Source organism: Vanellus vanellus (assembly GCF_965231255.1).
Source record: "Vanellus vanellus genome assembly, contig: HAP1_SCAFFOLD_70, whole genome shotgun sequence".
NCBI lineage: Eukaryota > Metazoa > Chordata > Aves > Charadriiformes > Charadriidae > Vanellus > Vanellus vanellus.
The window spans coordinates 262,771-282,824 of NW_028128467.1; the positions used below are offsets into that span (position 1 = coordinate 262,771).

The window sequence follows — 20,054 nt, forward strand, 5'->3', positions numbered from 1 at the left end:
GCAACCCCTCATACTATTCTGTCCTTACGAACTCCTGGTTGTGCTCCATGCTTATCTTTAGCTGCTGGGCAATGACAACTCTATCCATGCTCAGCCCACCAACTTGTATGCCATCGGACCCTCTGTGCCCAGTGTAGAGACTGCTTCTTCTGCGGCATTGTCCCTTTGCCGGGAGCAGCCCGCGTGGGCTCCAGCTACTATGAAACATGAGCGTTGCTCTCTCCTCTTATTTTCAGATAATTTAGGTGTCACCCAACAGAGTAAGAACACACAACCCTTTGGGTGTTTGAACTGACCCAGAAAATGGAAACTGGGACTGTGACCTCTGTTGCACTGACTCACTATGCTCATCCTGCTGTAGGTGACTGAGCCTGAGCCGCATCCAGCCAGTGGTTTAACCTCAGAAAGTTTTCCAGGCAAGAGCCAGTGCAGAAATTCCCCTGTGCCAGACTAGAGGCAAAGAACAAGCCGGGCGATTGGGTTCTAAGACAAGCCTGAGCCCTAAGCTCAAATGTCCATGCAAGCATGGGGCACCGCCCTATACTGAACTTCCCATTTTACTCCTTGGGTGAGTGCTACCCATTCTGCCCTGGACAGAGCCTGCGGGGACAACACAGGCTGTGGAGAAGCTTTGCATCCCTGCTTCAAACCCACCGTCTCCTCCCCTCCCTCTCCTCCCCTTCCATTTTGAATCATCCTAATTTGGGGGGGTCATCTGCTCTGCTTCTTTCTATGTCTAAAAGCAAATGCAAAGATGAAGGGAAAAACATCAGTCTTTATTGCATGTATTTTTTCTTGTGCTTCCTTCTGTTAGATGTGTATTTTGATGTAAAAAACAACAGTAAGTTAATGAGTCAGAGATTTGAGACTTGAATAATGAGTTTCATGTACTTCGTTGCAGGTGCCTATGAGAACTTGTTTCCCCAAGGCTCCCTCTACAGTCAATGGAGACACAAGAAAATGCTAGAGGCTGGGTCCTCCCAACCCATAACTGGCATGCCAAAGAAAGATTACAAATCTCTTCCAGACACTCTTCTCTTGCCCTGCATTTAGGTCAGGACATTTGGTAGTAATAGCAATGAGCCGCTGTTTGGAAAGCACTGCATTTCGGCACAGACAAATGTCAGAGGAGACCGTGTGACAGAGTGTGTGGAACCATGGTAAATTTCAATCATTATTTAGAATACGGAAGAAGACAAGTTCTATGTGGTCCCTATTCCACCCACTCCCCCTTTCCTGAAGAAAGCAAGAAGAGAACAAGAATCTGTGGAGGAGAGCAGGGGATTACAAAAGAGGTGCTTGATATTACTTGGTTTGAAATCAACAAATCCTCAGGGATTCCTAGCCCAAAAAGGCAAGTACTGAAAAGTACAAAAAAGAGCTTTCAACATACACATTTGATTTGATTTGATTTGATTTGATTTGATTTGATTTGATTTGATTTGATTTGATTTGATGGTTTAGCATTTGTGCAATAGAAGAGATGAGTTTGGCACATAGGTATGACAGATGTTTGCAATAGGTCTGAGTGAATTTGGAATTTCCCAGGAATGGGCTGAAATGGCTAAAAGCCTCTTTAAAATCTTCTGTTCTGCAGAAAGAACCCTTTGTGAGTGTTTGAAAAAGGTAGAAAGAAGATGACAAATACTCTGGGGACTCTAACTGAAATGTAAAACATAAAAGCTAGGGTGTGAGAAATGCTTGGAGGACTATCTCTGTGTTCTATAGGAAGACTGCAGGAAAACAAAGGCGTAGAAGAGGAAGGACAGACCTGGTCATCCAGACCATGAAATTATCACACTTGGCTTTGTGCCGTGTTCCTGTCTCGGCAGGATGAACTGAAATTCAGCATGGGACCAGAAAATGAAACTGCAGTTACTGAGTTCATCCTCGAGGGTTTCTCGGGGCTTGATCAAAGACTACAGCTATTTCTCTCTCTGGTCCTTCTGCTCATATACCTGACAACAGTGATGGGGAACACAACCATCATTTTCCTCGTGTGTGTGGATCACCGCCTGCAAACCCCCATGTACTTTTTCATCAGCAACCTGTCCTTCCTGGAAATCTGCTTTACGTCCTCCACGAGCATCAAATTGTTTGTGATCCTGGGTTCTGGTAGGAGAACAATCTCACTAAGCAGCTGCTTTGCCCAATCCTATTTCTATTTTGCCCTGGGCTGTACAGAGTTTGTTCTACTTGTTGTCATGTCCTTTTACCGCTATGTTGCCATCTGCCAGCCTTTGCGTTACACTGCCATCGTGAAGCCTCAGCTCTGCATCCACCTGGTTCTTGCTGCTTGGGTCATGGGCATCACACTCTTGACTTACCGTCCGGTCCTCCTCTACAAGCTGACTTTCTGTGGCTCAAACAAGATCCATCATTTTTTTTGTGACAACTCCCCCTTATTCAAATTGTCCTGCTCTGACACCAGCCTGATTTGGAAAATAGACTCGGTTTTATTATCGTTTGTTGTTCTCAGTTCCTTATGTTTAACTCTGACATTTTACATAGGCATCCTTCCCTGTATTCTACACCTCCCAGCAGCCTCCGGCAGGAAGAAGGCCTTTGCTACATGTTCTTCTCATCTCACCACCTTGGCCATTGTATACGGGAGCTGCATTGCTCTCTATGTGCATCCTTCAGGAGATGTTTCCTTGGAGGCAAACAGAATGGTAGCTTTGCTGAACACTGTCCTGTACCCATTCTTAAATCCATTCATCTACAGTCTTAGAAACAAGGCTGTGATACTGGCCCTGAATGAAGCCATTGCCCGTGCAACACGATAGCTTTTCCCTCAATCATGATGCCTTTCTGGACAGCAACTCCAATGATCTGCTCTCCTATGTTAAATAATACCAATGAATATGCATATAACCTCCAAACGCAGATGTCTCAGGAGATTTATGTTCTCATTGGATTGTTTTAGGTTGAGTGATAAGAAGCTCATCTGCAACTGAAGAAGGCACAAGCAATGTCAGGGGTGTAAACCCATCAAGATGAATCACAGAGAGCAGCTCTCTGGATCACCATTTGGACTACGGGGATTGTTGCCTAGGGCTGTAGGACACATTATGGGTACGCTCCTTTTGATGCAGCCCAGGATGTGGTTGGCTTTCTGGGCCAGTAGTTCCCTGAGCTGCACTTTTGGCCTCCTTCAAAGTTGGGTCCAACACTTGATTGTCCTCTCTCACAAGACCTCTACAAATCCAATGACCTTTCAAAAATTACATTCCACAGAATTATAGATCTTCCCCTGTGACTTCATTGCCACTATTCTGCCTGTTAATAAAGTGGTTTTAATTTCCCTCAACTTTCAGACATGTATCACCTGTTTATATACAATGACCATTTCTAAAGTCAGCTTTTCAGATGCAGACTGTCTCGACAAAGGCCTTTTCTATTGCACTCCACTTTTCTCCTGCCCTTCCTCTTTGGTCATTCAGATTCCTGTCACCTATCCAGCTGCTGCTTTGAGCTTCAGGGAGTTACAAGTTTGCCTGTCTTTCCGTCGTCTAATTATCTCCTTTAGCCAAGTCTGTAACTACGTTTATATCTCTCTTTTTGTACCTGTCCATCTACAGCATTTCTGATAAGATCATCCCTTGTAGCAAAGCAACCGCATTAGAGGCAGCTTGTCCTGAGCATCTGGTTGCAGAGGGTGTTTTATTGTTTATCAAACTTGATCATGCTTTACTTTTCTCTGCTTGCGAAGAGGAAAACTCCTCCTGCGCCTGGGTGCAGCCAGGTCTCTGAGGAGCGCAGGAGGGAGATGGTGCAATGGAGCTGTAACACCCAGCTGCAGAGTTCAGTGGAGAAGTCTGAGGTAAGGAAAAGTGATGCAAACCCCAGTTGGCCAATGACAGGGATGGGGAGGAAGGGGAGGTGAGGAGCAAGGCTGTCCATACAGTCTCAGACCTCAGGGGACTGCTTTTCCTGGCTGCCCGGACCTCCTGAGGATACTCTCTGCATCAATATCAACTGCTGACTGCTTCTATCGCCTCTTCTCTAACTGAACTGTTAATAAAAAAACCCTTTGAAATAAAAAAAAATTAATATTTTCTGTTAGGTTCTCTTTAAAATCTTCCTTCTAAATTACAGTATGAAACATCTCCAATTAGCTTTATTGAATACGTGAAGAATATTACAGGGAGAGAAATAGCTCGTTTGGACTTTCTGTACTTTAACGAGCCCCATGGTGTATTTGGCCCTGACTCCATTAACCGCAGACACTGAGAGGAGACTGAACAAAGTGCTCCAGAAGTCCAAGTCAGAAGCAAAGTACCTTGAAGCCTTGATTGGGCCCACTGAGGGTCGTTACTGCCAAAGCCTCCCCATGGGCTCGTTAGAGGAGATAACTGGAGGCTGTGGTTGCAGATAGGCAAAGGCACTGTGCAGGTGGCTGTAATGCTGAGGAACCCCTTGGTTGGTTTGATGCAGCAGAAAGGCCAACCCCTGACCCCCAGGCCCTGGGAAGGCAGGTCCTGCCCCTCACTGGTGACTCAGGGCTCTTCCTGGGGGTGGTGGGGTCTGAGGGTGAGCGAGGCTGAGTGTAGGAAAACCGCACACCACCTCCCGGCTTCCCCGAGCAATGGGGAAGAAGAAACCAAGTCCAGAGCCTCACCATAAAGTTGTGCCTGTGTTATGGTTTGAGAAATCCCTCACAATTTATTGTCCTTTAGACAATCACTCTGTCACCCGATGACCCCTGCCCACCCAGGAAGGGGAATCAGGCAAAAACAAGCAAACACATGGGTGGAAATGTCAACAGATTTAATAGACAAAGATTGGATAATTTACATTAATAACACTAAAGAACCAATAGGGATCCAGATACCAATACAAAATATACAAAGACTACACTCAGCCAACGATATCAGTCAGAAGCTGTGCACTCCCAGCAGTGGACAGTAAATGTGGGACACTGCGAGCGCTACGGCTTCGGGAGGAGGGGGAGGGCTGGGGGATCTGGCACTGGGGAAGAAGTTCTCAGGATGGCAGCCATCAAGGGAGAGAATGAACTTTGCAGCAAACTTTCTAATCTGTATTGAATGTGACGACGCTCATGGTATGAAATAACCGTGGTGGCAGCTTGGGTCGAGTGCTGAGGTCTCCCTCCTGAGGTCCCCGCTCCGGGCAAGCTCGAAAACGCTGAGACATCGAAACCCACACACCACAGCTGGCTATAAAGTAAATATAGTCACAAATTCAGACACTAGAGTCCTCTAAAAGTGCAGTCTCACTCAAATTACTGTTGTATTTGTCTTCTAATGTATATATACACACACACAAAAAAATATAATTCTCTAAAGTGATGAACTATTCCTTTACGAGGTCTGTTGAATTTCTGTAGTTCAAAACGAGGAGTCCCATCTATCGTAATTGTCAGCAGAACTGCTACCCTGGACTTCCGGGGGGCAGACTTGGGGCTTTTCAGGAGCCTGGTTGACAAAGTCCCCTGGGAGGCAGTCCTCCAGGGCAAAGGAGCCCAGGAAGCCTGCATGGTTTTCAAGAAGGAAGTCTTAAAGGCGCAGGAGCAGGCTGTCCCCCTGTGCCAAAAGACAAGCCGTTTGGGAAAAAGACCGGCCTGGCTGAACGGGGAGCTAGGGTTGCAACCTAAGGAGAAAAAGAGGATTTATGGCCTTTGGAAGGGCAGGCCACTCATGAGGACTACAAAGAGGTAGAGAGGCTATGTAGGGAGAAAATCAGAAGGGCCAAAGCCCAGCTAGAACTAAACCTGGTTTCTGTTGTCAAGGGCAACAAACAAAGTTTCTATAAATGTATTAGCAATAAAAAGAAGACTGAGGATAATCTCTATCCTCTAGTAGATGGGACCAGTAACATCGTGACCAAGGATGAGGAAAAGGCTGAGGTACTTAATGCCGTCTTTGCCTCAGTCTTCAGCAGTAGAACCAGTTGTTCTCTGAGTGCCCAGACCCTTGAGATGGAAGACAGGGATGGGGAGCAGAACGCATCCCCTGTAATCCAAGGGGAAATGGTGAGGGACCTGCTTCAGCACCTGGAGGTACACAAATCAATGGGGCCAGATGGGATCCACCCAAGGGTACTGAGGGAGCTGGCGGAAGTGCTCACCAGCCCACTTTGCATCATTTATGAGAAGTCCTGGCTAACCGGGGAGGTCCCAGCTGACTGGAGGTTGGCAAACATGACACCCATCCACAAGAAGGGCAGGAAGGAGGATCCAGGGAACTACAGGCCGGTCAGTCTGACCTCGGTGCCTGGGAAGGTCATGGAACAGATCATCCTCAGGGCCATTACATGGCACATGCAGGAGAATAGGGTGATCAGGCCCAGTCAGCATGGGTTTGTGAAAGGCAGGTCATGCCTGACAAACCTCATCTCCTTCTATGACAAGGTGACCCACTTAGTGGATGAGGGAAAAGCTGTGGATGTTATCTACCTGGATTGTAGCAAAGCTTTTGACACCGTTTTCCACAGCATTCTCCTGGAGAAACTGGCTGCTCATGGCCTGGACCAGGTGTACTCTTCGCTGGGTAAAAAACCATCTGGATGGCCGTGCCCAGAGAGTGGTGGTGAATGGAGTTCAATCCAGTTGGTGTCCGGTCACAAGTGTTGTATCCCAGGGCTTGGTGCTGGGGCCGGTTCTCTTTAATATCTTTATCAATGGTCTGGATGAGGGGATCGAATGCACCCTCAGTAAGTTCGCAGATGACATTAAACTAGGTGGGCGTGCTGATCTGCTTGAGGGTAGGTTGGCTCTGCAGAGGGATCTGGACAGGCTGGACTAATGGGCCGAGGCCAATGGTGTGAGGTTCAACAAGTCCAAGTGCCGGGTCCTGCACTTGGGTCACAACAACCCCCTGCAGCACTACAGGATGGGGGCGGTGTGTCTGGAAAGCTGCCCGGCAGAAAAAGACCCGGGTGGACAGCCGGCTGAATGTGAGCCGGCAGTGTGCCCAGGTGGCCAAGAAGGCCAACAGCATCCTGGCCTGTATCAGGACTAGTGTGGCGAGCAGGACTGAGGCAATGATCATCCCCCTGTACTCGGCCCAGTGAGACCCCAACTCGAGTACTGCGTTCAGTTTTGGGCCTCTCACTACAAGAAGGACATTGAGGTGTTGGAACGTGTCCAGAGAAGGGCAACGAAACTGGTAAGGGGTCTGGAGGACAAATCTTATGAGGAACGACTGAGGGAACTGGGGTTGTTTAGCCTGGAGAAGAGGAGGCTGAGGGGAGACCTTATCACCCTCTACAACTACCTGAAAGGAGGTTGTAGAGAGGTGGGGGCTGACCTCTTCTCCCTGGTGACAAGTGATAGGACCAGAGGAAATGGGTTCAAGTTATGTCAGGGGAGGTGTAGATTGAATATTAGGAAACACTTTTTCACTGAACGGGTTTTTATAATTGGAATAGGCTGCCCAGGGAGGTGGTGGATTCACCATCCCTGGAGGTGTTTATAAAAAGGGCAGATTTGGTACTTAGGGACATGGTTTTGAAGTGTTTTTTGTCAGGGTAGGTTAATGGTTGGACTTGATGACCTTAAAGGTCCCTTCCAACCTCAGCAATTCTATGATTCTATGATTCTACAACATGTACTGCTGAATGGTGTTACTGCTGCCTGGGCATTTCCCCTTGTTGAACTCGGTGAAGTTCCCCTCTGCTCCTTTCTCCAGCCTGCTGAGGTCCCTCAGCAGGGCAGCACAACCATCTTGTGTAGCAGCAGCTCCTCTCAGTTTCATATCATCTGCAACCCGCTGAGGGTGAACTCTGCCCCACCATCCAGGCCATTAACCTAGTTGTTAAAGAGTGTTGGTCCCAGTGTCGACTCCCCACGTACAGACGTAGTAAATGACCTCTAGATGGATTGCGTATCTCTGGACACAACCTTCTGACCCCAGGTGTTCAGCAAGCTTCCAATCGACCGCCCTTTCACAGAACCACAGAATCATAGAACCTATGATAGAGAACTCCTATATTCTTTTCTGTGTTCTCTCTCTAATCATAGAGATCTGCAGTGACAATAATGGCATTGTTCCCCTGTTCAGCCCCACATTGCCTGACAGAATTTGGGGCAGCTACTCAATTTCATGTTCAAACCTAGGCCCAGAGAGCTACATGAGATGCCAAGGCTGGCATGGACCACACGGGACCTACGAGAAAACAGTTCCCATTCAGGGTGGATGCATCACAGATGCCCCAGACAGCATCGCAGAGAGTGCTATTTGGTGTCTGTTCTGTTGTGTGATGCCATCATTCAGAGGCATCAGTCAGAGGCATCAGTCACCAGGTCTATTCAGAGGCAAGGTCTGACCCCTCTCTATCCCACAGTGACACGCGTTGCATGGCCATGAAGCACATCGCACAGGCATCTTCACTCACTCCCTTGGTGATACAGTCAATGAAAAGACCAATAACTTGAACAGTGTGCCTGGATACATCTTGCCCTAAAGGAGAGCACTGTCCAGGCCCAGCAATGGTCCATATCAAAACTGAATTGAAACTCAAAAGGAATTCCAGGGCACCAAGATGAGCTTTTGCTACTTCTGGAACAGTTAAAGAAGCCCAAGGGATAATGTAGCAGCACTGCTGAATTTAGTAGGAGTAGGTGTAGATAGATCTGAGACACTTGATGTCCTCTTTTCTACTGTTACCACCAGCAAGGTCTCCCAGGCCTTTGTGCTTTGAGGCAGGATTCCGGAGGAGAACAACCAGCAGTGGATGGGGAACAAGCCAGGGTTCACATGAGCCAACTACACACTTACCAGTGCGTAGGACCAGAGAGTTTGCATCCAAGGGTGTTTTTTTTCACCAGGAGGTGCTGGTCTGTGATGATCCCAGCAAGAAAGGCACTCAGCCTCCATAAGGGACCTTTGAAACTCTTCTGACATCTACCCAGAGAAGCCTCCAGGTTCATGAGCAGGTTCCCATGAAGAACCGTAAGTATCCTGGCATTCAGTGGCCAGGCAAAGCAACAGGGTGCCAACAGTCTGGAGGATCTTGGGATGACTTCTTAACACAGCTGCCAGGTGGGCCAGGAAGGGTGGTGCTCACCTAGCCCAGGTACTGGCCAACATGGAAGAGCTGGTCAGGATGTGATCAACAGTGTCAGCCCTGGCTGTCGTGACCAGGAAATAGTGGTGTCCCAGGTGCCAAAGAGGAGTGAGGAAGGCCAGCAGCGGAGCACAGATGGGCGGGCTCCAGAGAAGACGACTTTGATGTGTGTGGGAGACTGATACAAGCGGTGCCCTGGGAAGCAGCTCTGAAGGGTGAAGGAGCTCAGGGAATCTCATAGGCCTTTCAGGACAGCCTCCTCCAAGGGCGGGAAGGATCTCTCTGAATAGCCATGAAGAGAAACATCCCTCTGAGGAGGCTGCTGGTGTAAAGTGAGTGAGCGCCAGGGCCAAAAGGCAGCAGGCAGGAGGTGGGAGCAGGGGCAGCTGCCAAGGAGGAACTGGGAACCCTTGGCCCAGCATGGAGGGAGGGTGTCAAAGCCAAAGCTGCCATGGGCTGGAGCGTTGCAGTGCTGGGGAGCAAAAGCCCAATGAGCTGATGCAGGCTTGGAGGGTCATGGGGAATGAGTCAGCCTCTGCCAGGAGGCCTGTGACAAGTGGGCACTGCAGAGGTTTGCATCTTGAATGCATGCCTCAGCCTAGGAGAGGGGGGGTGCCTCCTGCAAGGGATGGTGTGGGGTCTGTGCCAGTCCATCCATATGGCTCTGGATGGTGCCGACTCTACTTGAAGTCATTCCTCTAAGCCAAACGCATTGGCATTAATGCCAAAGGGGCTAGTTAAAATCAAACATGTTATTCCCTTTGTCTCTCTGCTTTGACATCTTTTCACTTTGACTGCACTCCCAAAATCTCTTTAATGAGCCACATCAGACCTGAAGACTAAAGGAAAATTATGCCCCAACTTGGTTCCTTCGGGTGGTTTTTTTTGTGGGAATGAGCCCTCTGGTGCCGAGTTCCTGAACTGCAGCTCCTGAAAGGCTGACCAAGCTTCTGGAGAAGCAGCAAACCTGGAGGTTTCTGAGGGTGTTGGCAGGCCCTGCTGACGTCCCTCACTGAAGAGACCATGGAGGGAATGAGCAGGCAAAGCACCTGTCTCTGGGGACTGGTAAAGCAGGAAGTCGAAGGCACTTGGTACAGGAGGAAATTTAAATGTGAAGACCCCTGTGAAAACCCTTGATGTGCTTTACCAAGCAGAATGGTCAAGCCCAGAGCCCAGCCCTGGGAAGGGGTATCCTTGGCCTCTTAAAATACTCTGGTCACTTTGTGGGGGCAATGCAATGTGGGAATGTGTAACACCAGGTGCAGATCAGCAGTAGCGCACGTCCCAGGCTCTGTGGAGGGCAGGTGAGGAGAAAAAATGCACTGGAGCTGTCAGAATCTGGTGTCCTCTCGTGGCACACAGTGGAAGAGACAGAAGCCATAGCTGAGCAGACAAGGCTCTCAGTTCTGTTTGGGTGTCAAAGCCCCACCAAGGTCCTTGGCCGTCCCCACCACAGCTACACACTCCTACTCCTGTGCCTGCTTCCTTCCTGCCAGCACTGGGGTTTTCTGGGGCTATGCCAATGCCTGTGATTTCCCGACAATGCATGTGGATTCTTCAGTCATGATGACCTTCCAAAATGTATCACAGCAGCCCTCTTGTGACATTGGGCTGCTCTCCCAACATCTTTAGATTCATCCCATCTGGTCCAATGGACTACTAAGGGTTGACCTTAGCTAAGTATCCCCAGACTTGATCTCCATCCACTGCTGGGTTTTGCATGGGGTTTTGCCTCTTAGGCACATGGAACTGGGAGGCCTTGCTGGTGAAGAAGGAGGAGAGAAGAGAACAGAGAAAAACTTGGATCTACACATGCTCTTAGCGAATTCGGCAGTGGTCACACACGATGTTCAATTCTTCTTTCAAAGTTCATGGAGTAGTAACAGCTCATCCTTATGCCCTTGAACTTCCGTGCAAGTGTCAGCTCTATAGGACCTGTGGCTTTTCTAAAACCAACCGTATTTCTGAATTCTTCCTTTGTTTTAACACATGCCTCCTCATCTCACATGCTTCATTTTCTCTATAGAGCTTCCCCATGAATTTTCTGTTTCCCCAAGCTCCTCTCCTGACAGCTGGGCTTGTTTTTTTCTGACTATTGGTATGACTACACTCTCATACTTGACACATGCTGTCCTTGCAGATGAGGTATACTGAGCTCTGCTGCCCTTCTGTGCTGCTCACATGTGCTCCCCGACTAAAAGTCACAAGATGAGGCCAAAGGCTGCTCCTCTGAGGTCTAGCATCTACATTCTTCTATTCTCCTTCCCTCTGGGGGGACAGGCCCCACTATTTCATGGACATGATAGCCAAAACTGACATTCTTTAGACGTCCATGTCCAGCTCTACCTTCATGGAAATTAACAGATGCAGATGAGCATTACCATTGTTGGCCGATCTGGCAGCTGTGCTATAAAGACTGGGGTCCTCAGCTGTGTCTTGACCAATATTCTCGAGAAGCCTCCAGGACAGTTTGCATGCAGTTGTGGTCCCCTTCCAGTGAATGCCAGGGCAATTAAAGTTGACAGGGTGATGTAAATAGGTTTGTTGTCTCCCACCACAATGTAACCCTTACCAGTCTCTTTTCTGACCCTTACTGGTTCACCCAGTTTATTTATCACCTAGAGGAGCTCCACAAATCTAAGCAGGTCCTTCACTCTGAGGGCAAGCCTCTCTCAAAATTTCTGGCCTCCTGATCATCCTGCACCCACCCATCACAGCACCCCAGTCATGGGAGATGTCCAAACACCCCTCAGCTCTTCTTCCCTCCAAGTGGAATGAAGAGATGGCACACACAGCTCCAGCCCCTCCTCTCTGTGCCCAGGCTGAAGACCTTGGGGCATGGCTGGGCTGCGGCACCTGAGCTGTGGCACACTTGGGCTGAGAGCAGACTCGCAAGACCTGCTTCCAAGGCCCCAAGACCTCAGTTGCACAAAGGATTTGCTTCAGAGCAGAGACATGCTGGAGTGGATGGCAAAGGGCAGTGTGAAGAGGAACTGAGGTGCACACAAAGGGAGCAAACTCTGTGGTGGAGATGAAGCTGGTCTGAGGAAGAACAAGATGGTGTTGAAAATGTCCTTGGTGTGAACATGCTGTGATTCAGGCCCACTGTGAAAATCATTGGCCTGATCCATGATTCTATCATCAAGGGGATGGCTAAACAATTCAGGAGAGAAGAACCAGCATAGTTTGAGAGTGAAGGAGCATGAGAGGAGACCCTGGTGTGATGTGCTTGCTGTTCAGGCGCTGCCCAGTTTCTCTGGAGAGAGAAAGGGACAGAGCTTGTGCCAGTGCAGGGGTGGGACTCAGTCAGTGGCCCAAAGGCACCCACTCTGTCTGAGATGCTCTGGGTGATGGCTGTCACACAGCCAGGCTGGATGGGGACGGGGTTCCTGTACAGGACCTCGGCTGTCCCTGTCAGGCACATGCAGTTGTGCTGGAGAGCCCTGGCACCTCCCCTACCACTACAGCCCTGAATTTGTAAACTAAATTGAGGTTCAGCTGCCCTGAATTAGGTCAGGCAATGAAGGGATGCACGTGAGACACCTGCCATTCTACTCCAGGGACATGTGGAAAAGACAACTGATGGAGAAGAGAGAGACTTAACTCTGCCCGTGCCGCACGACTCCATTTGGTCAGCTGAATCCCTCTATGGGCTGCCCTGGGCAGAAGGAAGAGTTACAGGGGCACTTGTCCTCCACGTGGACACCTTCTGTCATTGAAGTTGGCCAAAGGGATTTCCCTCCAGCCTCCACCAAGATGCCCCCAGATGCTGCCCTGTCTCTCTGAACTGCTCCAATAGAGCTTGCAGTTCCCAACATGCCTCTTGGTCACCTCTGGCACCACAGATGTCCCCAGGTGTCTGTGTCCGAACATCTTCCTCCTGCCCTCCCTCTCCACTCATTCACAAGTGAGCTGAGACCAGGAGCTCTCATGCAGGAGCTGCTCTTGTGCCCATGTGAAGTGAGGCCAGAGGAATGCCACCTGCTGGGGGTTTGTGGTGGGCATGGGATGGAGCTCTTGTAGCCCCAGGGACTACAAACCCAGGCTGAGAAGCCTCCATTGACTCAGCTGAATCCCTTCCCTCCAAAGAAGAAAAGGAGATTGCTCCCTGGCATTATCCTGCTGTCATGTCTAATACTAAAACAAAACAGTTACTCTTAGACTTAAATTTGCAACAGCTAGAAATAAGTCTCTCTCCACATCTAAGGGTGGGAACACGAGGGACTCCTTCAGGCTGTTTACCAGTAGGTTCCCCTGGAGCCCCAGGGACACCTCCAGGGAGCCCAGAGGGGACAGAGAGAGTGCCACCGTGGGCTGGTCCTCTGCTGCTGAGCTGGGCCGGGCTGCTGGGACAGAGGGAGCTCCTGGCAAGCGGGCAGCGCTGCAGAGAGACAGCTCTGCCCAGGAGCAGGGCTGGGGGCACTGCCTGCAGGCAGAGAGGGGAGACCTGCAAGGCAGAGAGAGCTTAAAGGCAGTTGGGAGTGGGGGGTGCTGAGAGCTCAATGGGGCAGAAATCTTCACCGCCCTCTGCGTGGTAAGTCTCGGGGTGCCGGGCAATGCAGCTCCAGTTCCTGGAGGGATCTCCTCAAGCTGGTCCATCTGAGAGCTGCTGGGCTCTGTCAGGAGGACTCTCTCAGTTTCTGTGCTGTAGAGGAGGAGGATGTGCTCCAGAGCAGGGCTTCCCTGCTGCCCGGTGAGAGGGACAGGGCCCGAGGGCTGCCTTCTGCTGGGGATGGTTGTGGAGGTGTGCGTAGGGGTGTGCAGGCAGGGGTGGGCAGGGCTGTCCTTGCCAGCAGGGTCCTTACACCCCAGGGGCTGTGTGCCGGGGCAGGGACTCTGCCAGGGTCAGCTCTGCGCCTGCCCGGGGAGCTCCCACGGAGCTTCTGTGGGGAGAAGCAGTGGGTGGAAGGAGTGACTGCCAGCAAGGCAGATGCCTTCTGTTGCTGAGATGGACCTGTGTGGGTCAGGGCTGCTCCAGATCCCCATCACCCCCAGGACATTTGCAGAGGGCCCGTTTTGAAGAAGGACATCGAGGCACCTTTCCCCTGAAAGGGAACAAGTCTGTGCTGTGGGATTTCTCCTCTCGGCTGTTGGGTGGGCAGTGGGAGGTGGGAAAGGATTTCTCCTTTGTGGAGAAGGCACAGAGACCCTCGTTCTCAACAGCACTTCCCTGAACCCCTCCTGAGCCCCCACACACCCAGAGATGCCCCCGGACAGCGCTGTGCTGCCAGGAGGGGTCTGCAGGGCAGAGCTGAGCACACAGCGGGTGGGATGGGCTCTGGGGCACTGGCAGGGAGGAGACCCGGGGGCAGAGAAGCAGCTCCAGGCAGGGGCAGCTCCTGGCAGCCCAGACACAGGCAGGGACAGAGAGGGAGCTGCTGCCAGACATGCCCAGGCAGGGGGGATCCTGGCACCACCGGCCACCCCCTGAACTTCAGACAACTTCTCGGCAGCAAGCCTCTGCTCTCCTCTCCCGCCCGCCCCACAGCCACAGGGTCCAGAGCCCGAGATGCCTTCTCAGCAGCTGCACCTCCAGTCCAGGAGAAGTGAGTGTGTCCTACAAGTGATGCACAACATAAAAGCAAGTGCCCTGCAGTGTCGCTGTCTGGAGACACTGTCACTGAGGAGAAGGCTTCACTGCACGCCTGCCTGACTCCCTCTCCTCGCTTCATTTTTTCAGAGAACATACGTGTTTCTCCTTGTTTCCCCACCCCTCTGTTGAACTCTGCATCTAAGGAGTTTGGGAGGGGGTGCGGGTCAGCTTCTCTTCTGCCTCTGACTCTGCCTCTGACTCGTGCCCCAGAGGTGCCCTCATGGAAAGTTGGTGTCGAGGCAGTATTTTACCCGATAAGGGAGAGTGTCACTGAGTTTGTGGGGTTGGGAATGAGCTGGGTCATTCCTCATTCAGCTGTGGGAGGGGGATTTCTGTGAGGAATGGCATTGGGATTTCCTCAGAGAAGTCTCTCCCAGTTTGTCACTGCCTTTTCCTCCTTGGACAGGTCCCCCTGCCCAGAGGCAGCAAATGTCCAACAGCAGCTCCATCACCCACTTCCTCCTCCTCGCATTCGCAGACACACGGGAGCTGCAGCTCTTGACCTTCGGGCTCTTCCTGGGCATCTACCTGGCTGCCCTCCTGGGAAACGGCCTCATCATCACCGCCATCACCTGCGACCACCGCCTCCACACCCCCATGTACTTCTTCCTCCTCAACCTCTCTGTTCTTGACCTGGGCTCCATCTCTACCACTCTACCCAAAGCCATGGCAAACTCCCTCTGGAACACCAGGGCCATCTCCTATGCAGGATGTGCTGTCCAGCTCTTTTTCTTTCTCATTTTTACTTCAGCTGAGTATTCTCTCCTCACCATCATGACCTATGACCGCTACGTTGCCATCTGCCATCCCCTGCACTACGGGACCCTCCTGGGCAGCAGAGCTTGTGTCCACATGGCAGCAGCTGCCTGGGGCAGTGGGTTTCTCAATTCTTTCCTGCACACGGCCAATACATTTTCACTGTCCCTCTGCCAGGGCAATGCCGTGGACCAGTTCTTCTGTGAAGTCCCCCACATCCTCAAGCTCTCCTGCTCACACTCCTACCTCAGGGAAGTTGGGCTGATTGTGGTTAGTGCCTGTTTAGCATTTGTGTGTTTTGTTTTCATTCTGCTGTCCTATGTGCAGATCCTGAGGGCGGTGCTGAGGATGCCTTCTGAGCAGGGACGGCACAAAGCTTTTTCCACATGCCTCCCTCACCTGGCCGTGGTCTCCCTCTTTATCACCACTGGAGTGTTTGCACATCTGAAGCCCCCCTCCATCTCCTCCCCATCTCTCGACCTGGTGGTGGCAGTGTTGTACTCGGTGGTGCCTCCAGCAGTGAACCCCTTCATCTACAGCATGAGGAACCAGGAGCTCAAGGATGCCCTGTGGAAACAGGCCCAATGGACGCTGTTTCACCGACAATAACCTGCCGCCCCTTCTCCGCACATTGCCCAGAGTTGATCTTAGACCACGAGCCTGAATTTTTCTCTTGTGATAATCCTGCTTATTGATATTTTTCTGGGTTTATACTACTTTTTTTGAGGCTTGATCCTACTGGGTCTGACCCTTGCACAACACTGAGTCAGATGTAGCTGGTCAGATAACAGCTCTTAAATGAAATGGGATGTCCCAGGTAAAATAGGGAGAAAAGGGAGAAACAGAAATAAAAGACATGGGCTGAGATAAATATTGTTTAAAAGAACAGTAACAGAAAAGATATTATTACTACTACTACTAATAATAATAATAATAATAAAATATAGTGATGCAACACAAATTGCTGACACTTCCCAATGATTAACTACCCAGCCTGTCCGGAGATGTGATCACCGATCCCTGCCCCTCTGCTAACTCCCATTTATATACTGAGCATGACATCTATGGGATGGAATATTCCTTTGGCCAGCATGTTTTGTCTGTGGCCCCCCACCTTCCACAGGAAGTTGAAAAAGTCCGTGACAATATAAGCATCACTCAGCAACAACTAAAACAATATGTGTTAGCAATGTTATTCTCAAAGTCAATCCAAAACAGAGCAGCTACCAGGAAGGATATTAACTCTATCCCAGGCAAAACCAGGACAGCGTCCGCCCCTTATTCTATACCATCTACCTCATGCCCAGGTCTTACACTTTTCCATAAATCACCACCATTTTCCTGTCTTTCATATATGTATATATGCACACAGATATCATTCCCTTAGTCCATGGCCCATCCCACTGAAATGTCCCTTGAGTTCATTTAGTCCATGACTTTGGGCTCCGTCTCTTGTAACTGTCTTTCCCGGCAGGAGACGTGATGTGTGGTGTTGACTTGTTGCGTGCTGCATCTGGAGCTCACAGCTGGTGTAGCCGGCATGGCCCATGCCCATCATCTGTGGGTTGAAGATGTCGATCTCAAGACAATTCCCGGGTGCCAGTTGCTGCAGCCACTTCTGGTTCCATCACTTCTGCACTTTGCTCAGTTTCATCAAAGTTCATTCTTCATTAATTTAGGTCACTCTCACTGTAATACCGTAGGTAGAGCATATAGTGGTAATTTAGCAATAAATATCATATCATTTGATTCATTGGCCATTCTCACCAAAATCAAATCCCCTTGAGGAACACATTGATCATCCCCATCCTCCCGCATCACCCACCAAGTGCACTCAGGGCCTTTAAAATAAAGAAATCCAACAGATAATTTTGCCTTTGCCTGTGTTAGGAATATCCCAGACTGTCTTCCTGAACATATTCAAATCCTCAAATGTTACCTAACCAGGTGGCCTTTGCCAAATGTGTATCCCGACTTTTGAAGGTCCCACCACCCATGGCTCTCAGTGTAGTTTATAGCAGTCCGTTGTATTGTTTCATTTTCCCAGAGGCTCGTGCATGGTAGGGGATGTGATACACCCGCCCAATGCCATGCTCTTTGGCCCAGGTGTCTATGAGGCTGTTTTGGAAATGAGTCCCACTGTCTGACTCAAATCTCTCTGGGGTGCCATGTCGCCATCAGACTTGCTTTTCAAGGCCCAGGATAGTTGTTCAGGGCGGTGGCATGGGGCAGAGGGTGTGTTTCCAGCCATCCGGTGTTTGCTTCCACCGTTGTGAGCACGTGGTGCTTGTCTTGGCGGGTTTGAGGGAGTGTGATAGAACCAATCTGCCAGGCCTCCCCGTATTGATATTTCAGCCAACGTCCTCCATATCAAAGAAGCTTTAACCGCTTGGCTTGCTTAAATGCAGCACACCTTTCACATTCGTGGATAACCTGTGCAATAGTGAACGTGATCAAGTCCACCCCCTGGTCACGAGCCCATCTATATGTCGCATCTCTTCCTTGATGGCTTGAGGCGTCATGGGCCCACCAAGCTATGAATAGTTCACCCTTACGTTGCCAGTCCATGTCCACCTGAGCCACTTCAATCTTAGCAGCCTGATCCACCTGCTGGTTGTTTTGATGTTCCTCAGTGGCCTGACCCTTGGGTACGTGGTCATCTACATGATGTACTTTCACAACCAGATTCTCTATCCGGGCAGCAATGTCTTGCCACAGTTCAGCAGCCCAGATGGGTCTACCTCTGCACTGCCAGTTGCTCTGCTCCCACTGCTGTAACCACTCCCACAGAGCATTTGCCACCACCCATGAATCAATATAGAGGTAAAGCACCAGCTGCACGGGGGCTCACAGCCGGTCCCAGGTCACCCCTGCACCTGTGATTTCACTTTGGGGCACATTCCAGAGCCACCAGACAGGCAGGGGTTGGGAGACGATATTGGAGGGAGGGCACAGACAAAGCGCTGTAGCACCTCCAGGAGAAGCACTTTCCACTGCCACAGGCTGTGACGTGGGCGATAGCTTGGCTCCCAGCGACACTCATCCTCACCCAGGGAGAGGAAGAGGAGTGCTGTGCTTTGCACCGCCTTCAGTGAGCTTTGCCTGGAGGAGAGACTCTGTGATGGGTGGCATTGAGTTCAGTGGTCACAAGAACATCCTCTGTAGCTGCAGTCAATGCTTCAGGTCAGTGCTTGGAACAAGAGGGGATGGGGACACACAGCATTTCCCAGGCTGTGTCACGCTGCCTTAGTGTCTCTCCAGCGCTTCCCTTGGCACTGAACCTCTTTTCCAGCACTTCCCCATAGTCCTGGTGCCTCCCTGGACACCGGAATTCATCCCCAACCCAAGATCTCACAGCAGCACTGGAAGCGGTGTCTGACGAACCCCCCGATGCGGTGCAGGGCTGGAGCGTGGCCAGCCGGGCTTGTCTGCCGTGGGGCGGGAGGTGTTCCTTCCCCACACAGCGCCATTCTCTGGTGGTCTTGTTGAAGCAAGGAGGGCACTGGCCCTGTGGCTCTCTGTGCACAGCCGGAGGCGGTGACTCCTTGTTAAAACAACCGGCTCGTAACACATGAATTAATAAGCCCCACGGCCTCCCAGCATGGCTACTGTGTGTGCCCAAATTGGTGCCCCAGGAAGGAGGCACAGGGGATAATAGGGTCCGGGTTTAATGCAGCAAAGATGCTTTTTCCCCCAGCACTGCTTTGCTTTTTTCAGGGCTTTGTTTTCCACCCGCTGGAGCAATGCCGGGAACAATGTCTATAAAATCCCCGGCACTTCACCTGAAATGATGCAGCTCATTACCAAGTACGCCTACACCGGCACAGTACCGGTCACGGCCGACAATGTTGAACGTTTGCTGATAGCAGCCGACCAGTTCAACGTCATGGGCATCGTCAGACTGTGCTGCGAGTTCTTAAAGTCCCAGCTGTGCTTGGAGAACTGCGTCGGCATCTGGAGATTCACCGAGTATTACTACTGCCTTTATTATTGACTTTATTATTGACCTGCGAGAAGACGCCCATGCTTTCATCCCCCATCACTTGGAGGGGGTGACCAGGGTGTCGAGAGAGTTTCTGCAGCATTCCGTCAAAGACCTCCTGTGTGTCATGCAGAAGGAGCAGCTCCGTGGGAAAGAAGAGGCCGTGTTTAAGGCTGTTCTGCAATGGATGGCTCACGACCCACAGAACAGGAGGCAGCAGGTTGCAGTCTTGCTGGGCAAGGAAGAGTGGAAGGGGGGACAGAGGGCATTTATTTAAAACAAAGAAAGTCTAGGTTATTCTTAGCTTAGAAAAAATAAACTCAGCATTTTTGACAGTAAGGACTTTGCTTGAAACTTTTGAAATCCTGCCTTCACAAGGGTATAAATTTGTAGTTCATATTCACTGTACATACACGCCACTCACCCAAATCCCATTGCTTGTTAGCACGCGCATGGTTTCCGAAGGCACACACACTGACACTGACACTATGGAAATGATCAGGTATGTGTTGTCTATGAGTGCCCAGGCCACAGTTGTGTGAGGCATTGCACAAGCATCGGAAATCCTTGCCCAAAAGAGTTTGCAAACCACCCGTTCCTTTCGACTGGGCTCGAAAGGGGGACCATCTTGCATAGGGGAGGATGGCACATCGCTCTCATGTTCTTGAGGCAGTCCTATTCGAGTCATGGTTT

At 50.6% G+C, this 20,054-nt stretch overlaps 3 protein-coding genes across 3 annotated transcripts in view; 2 read left to right on the forward strand and 1 right to left on the reverse strand.

Moving 5' to 3' along the window:
• Positions 1–20,054, reverse strand: part of LOC309684387 (olfactory receptor 14A16-like) — a gene marked incomplete at both ends in the record, with an annotated part of 210,076 nt that overhangs the window by 46,709 nt on the left and 143,313 nt on the right. The window lies entirely within an intron of this gene.
• On the forward strand, positions 1,851–2,786 carry LOC309684435 (olfactory receptor 6E1-like; the record flags this gene model as incomplete). The annotated part of the gene is made up of 1 exon (XM_082500353.1): positions 1,851–2,786. The coding sequence occupies one exon, from the start codon at positions 1,851–1,853 to the stop codon at positions 2,784–2,786; it is 936 nt and encodes a 311-aa protein (XP_082356479.1).
• LOC309684394 (olfactory receptor 14A16-like) lies at positions 15,053–15,988 on the forward strand (the record flags this gene model as incomplete). The annotated part of the gene is made up of 1 exon (XM_082500317.1): positions 15,053–15,988. One exon carries the CDS (start codon positions 15,053–15,055, stop codon positions 15,986–15,988), a length of 936 nt encoding a protein of 311 aa, XP_082356443.1.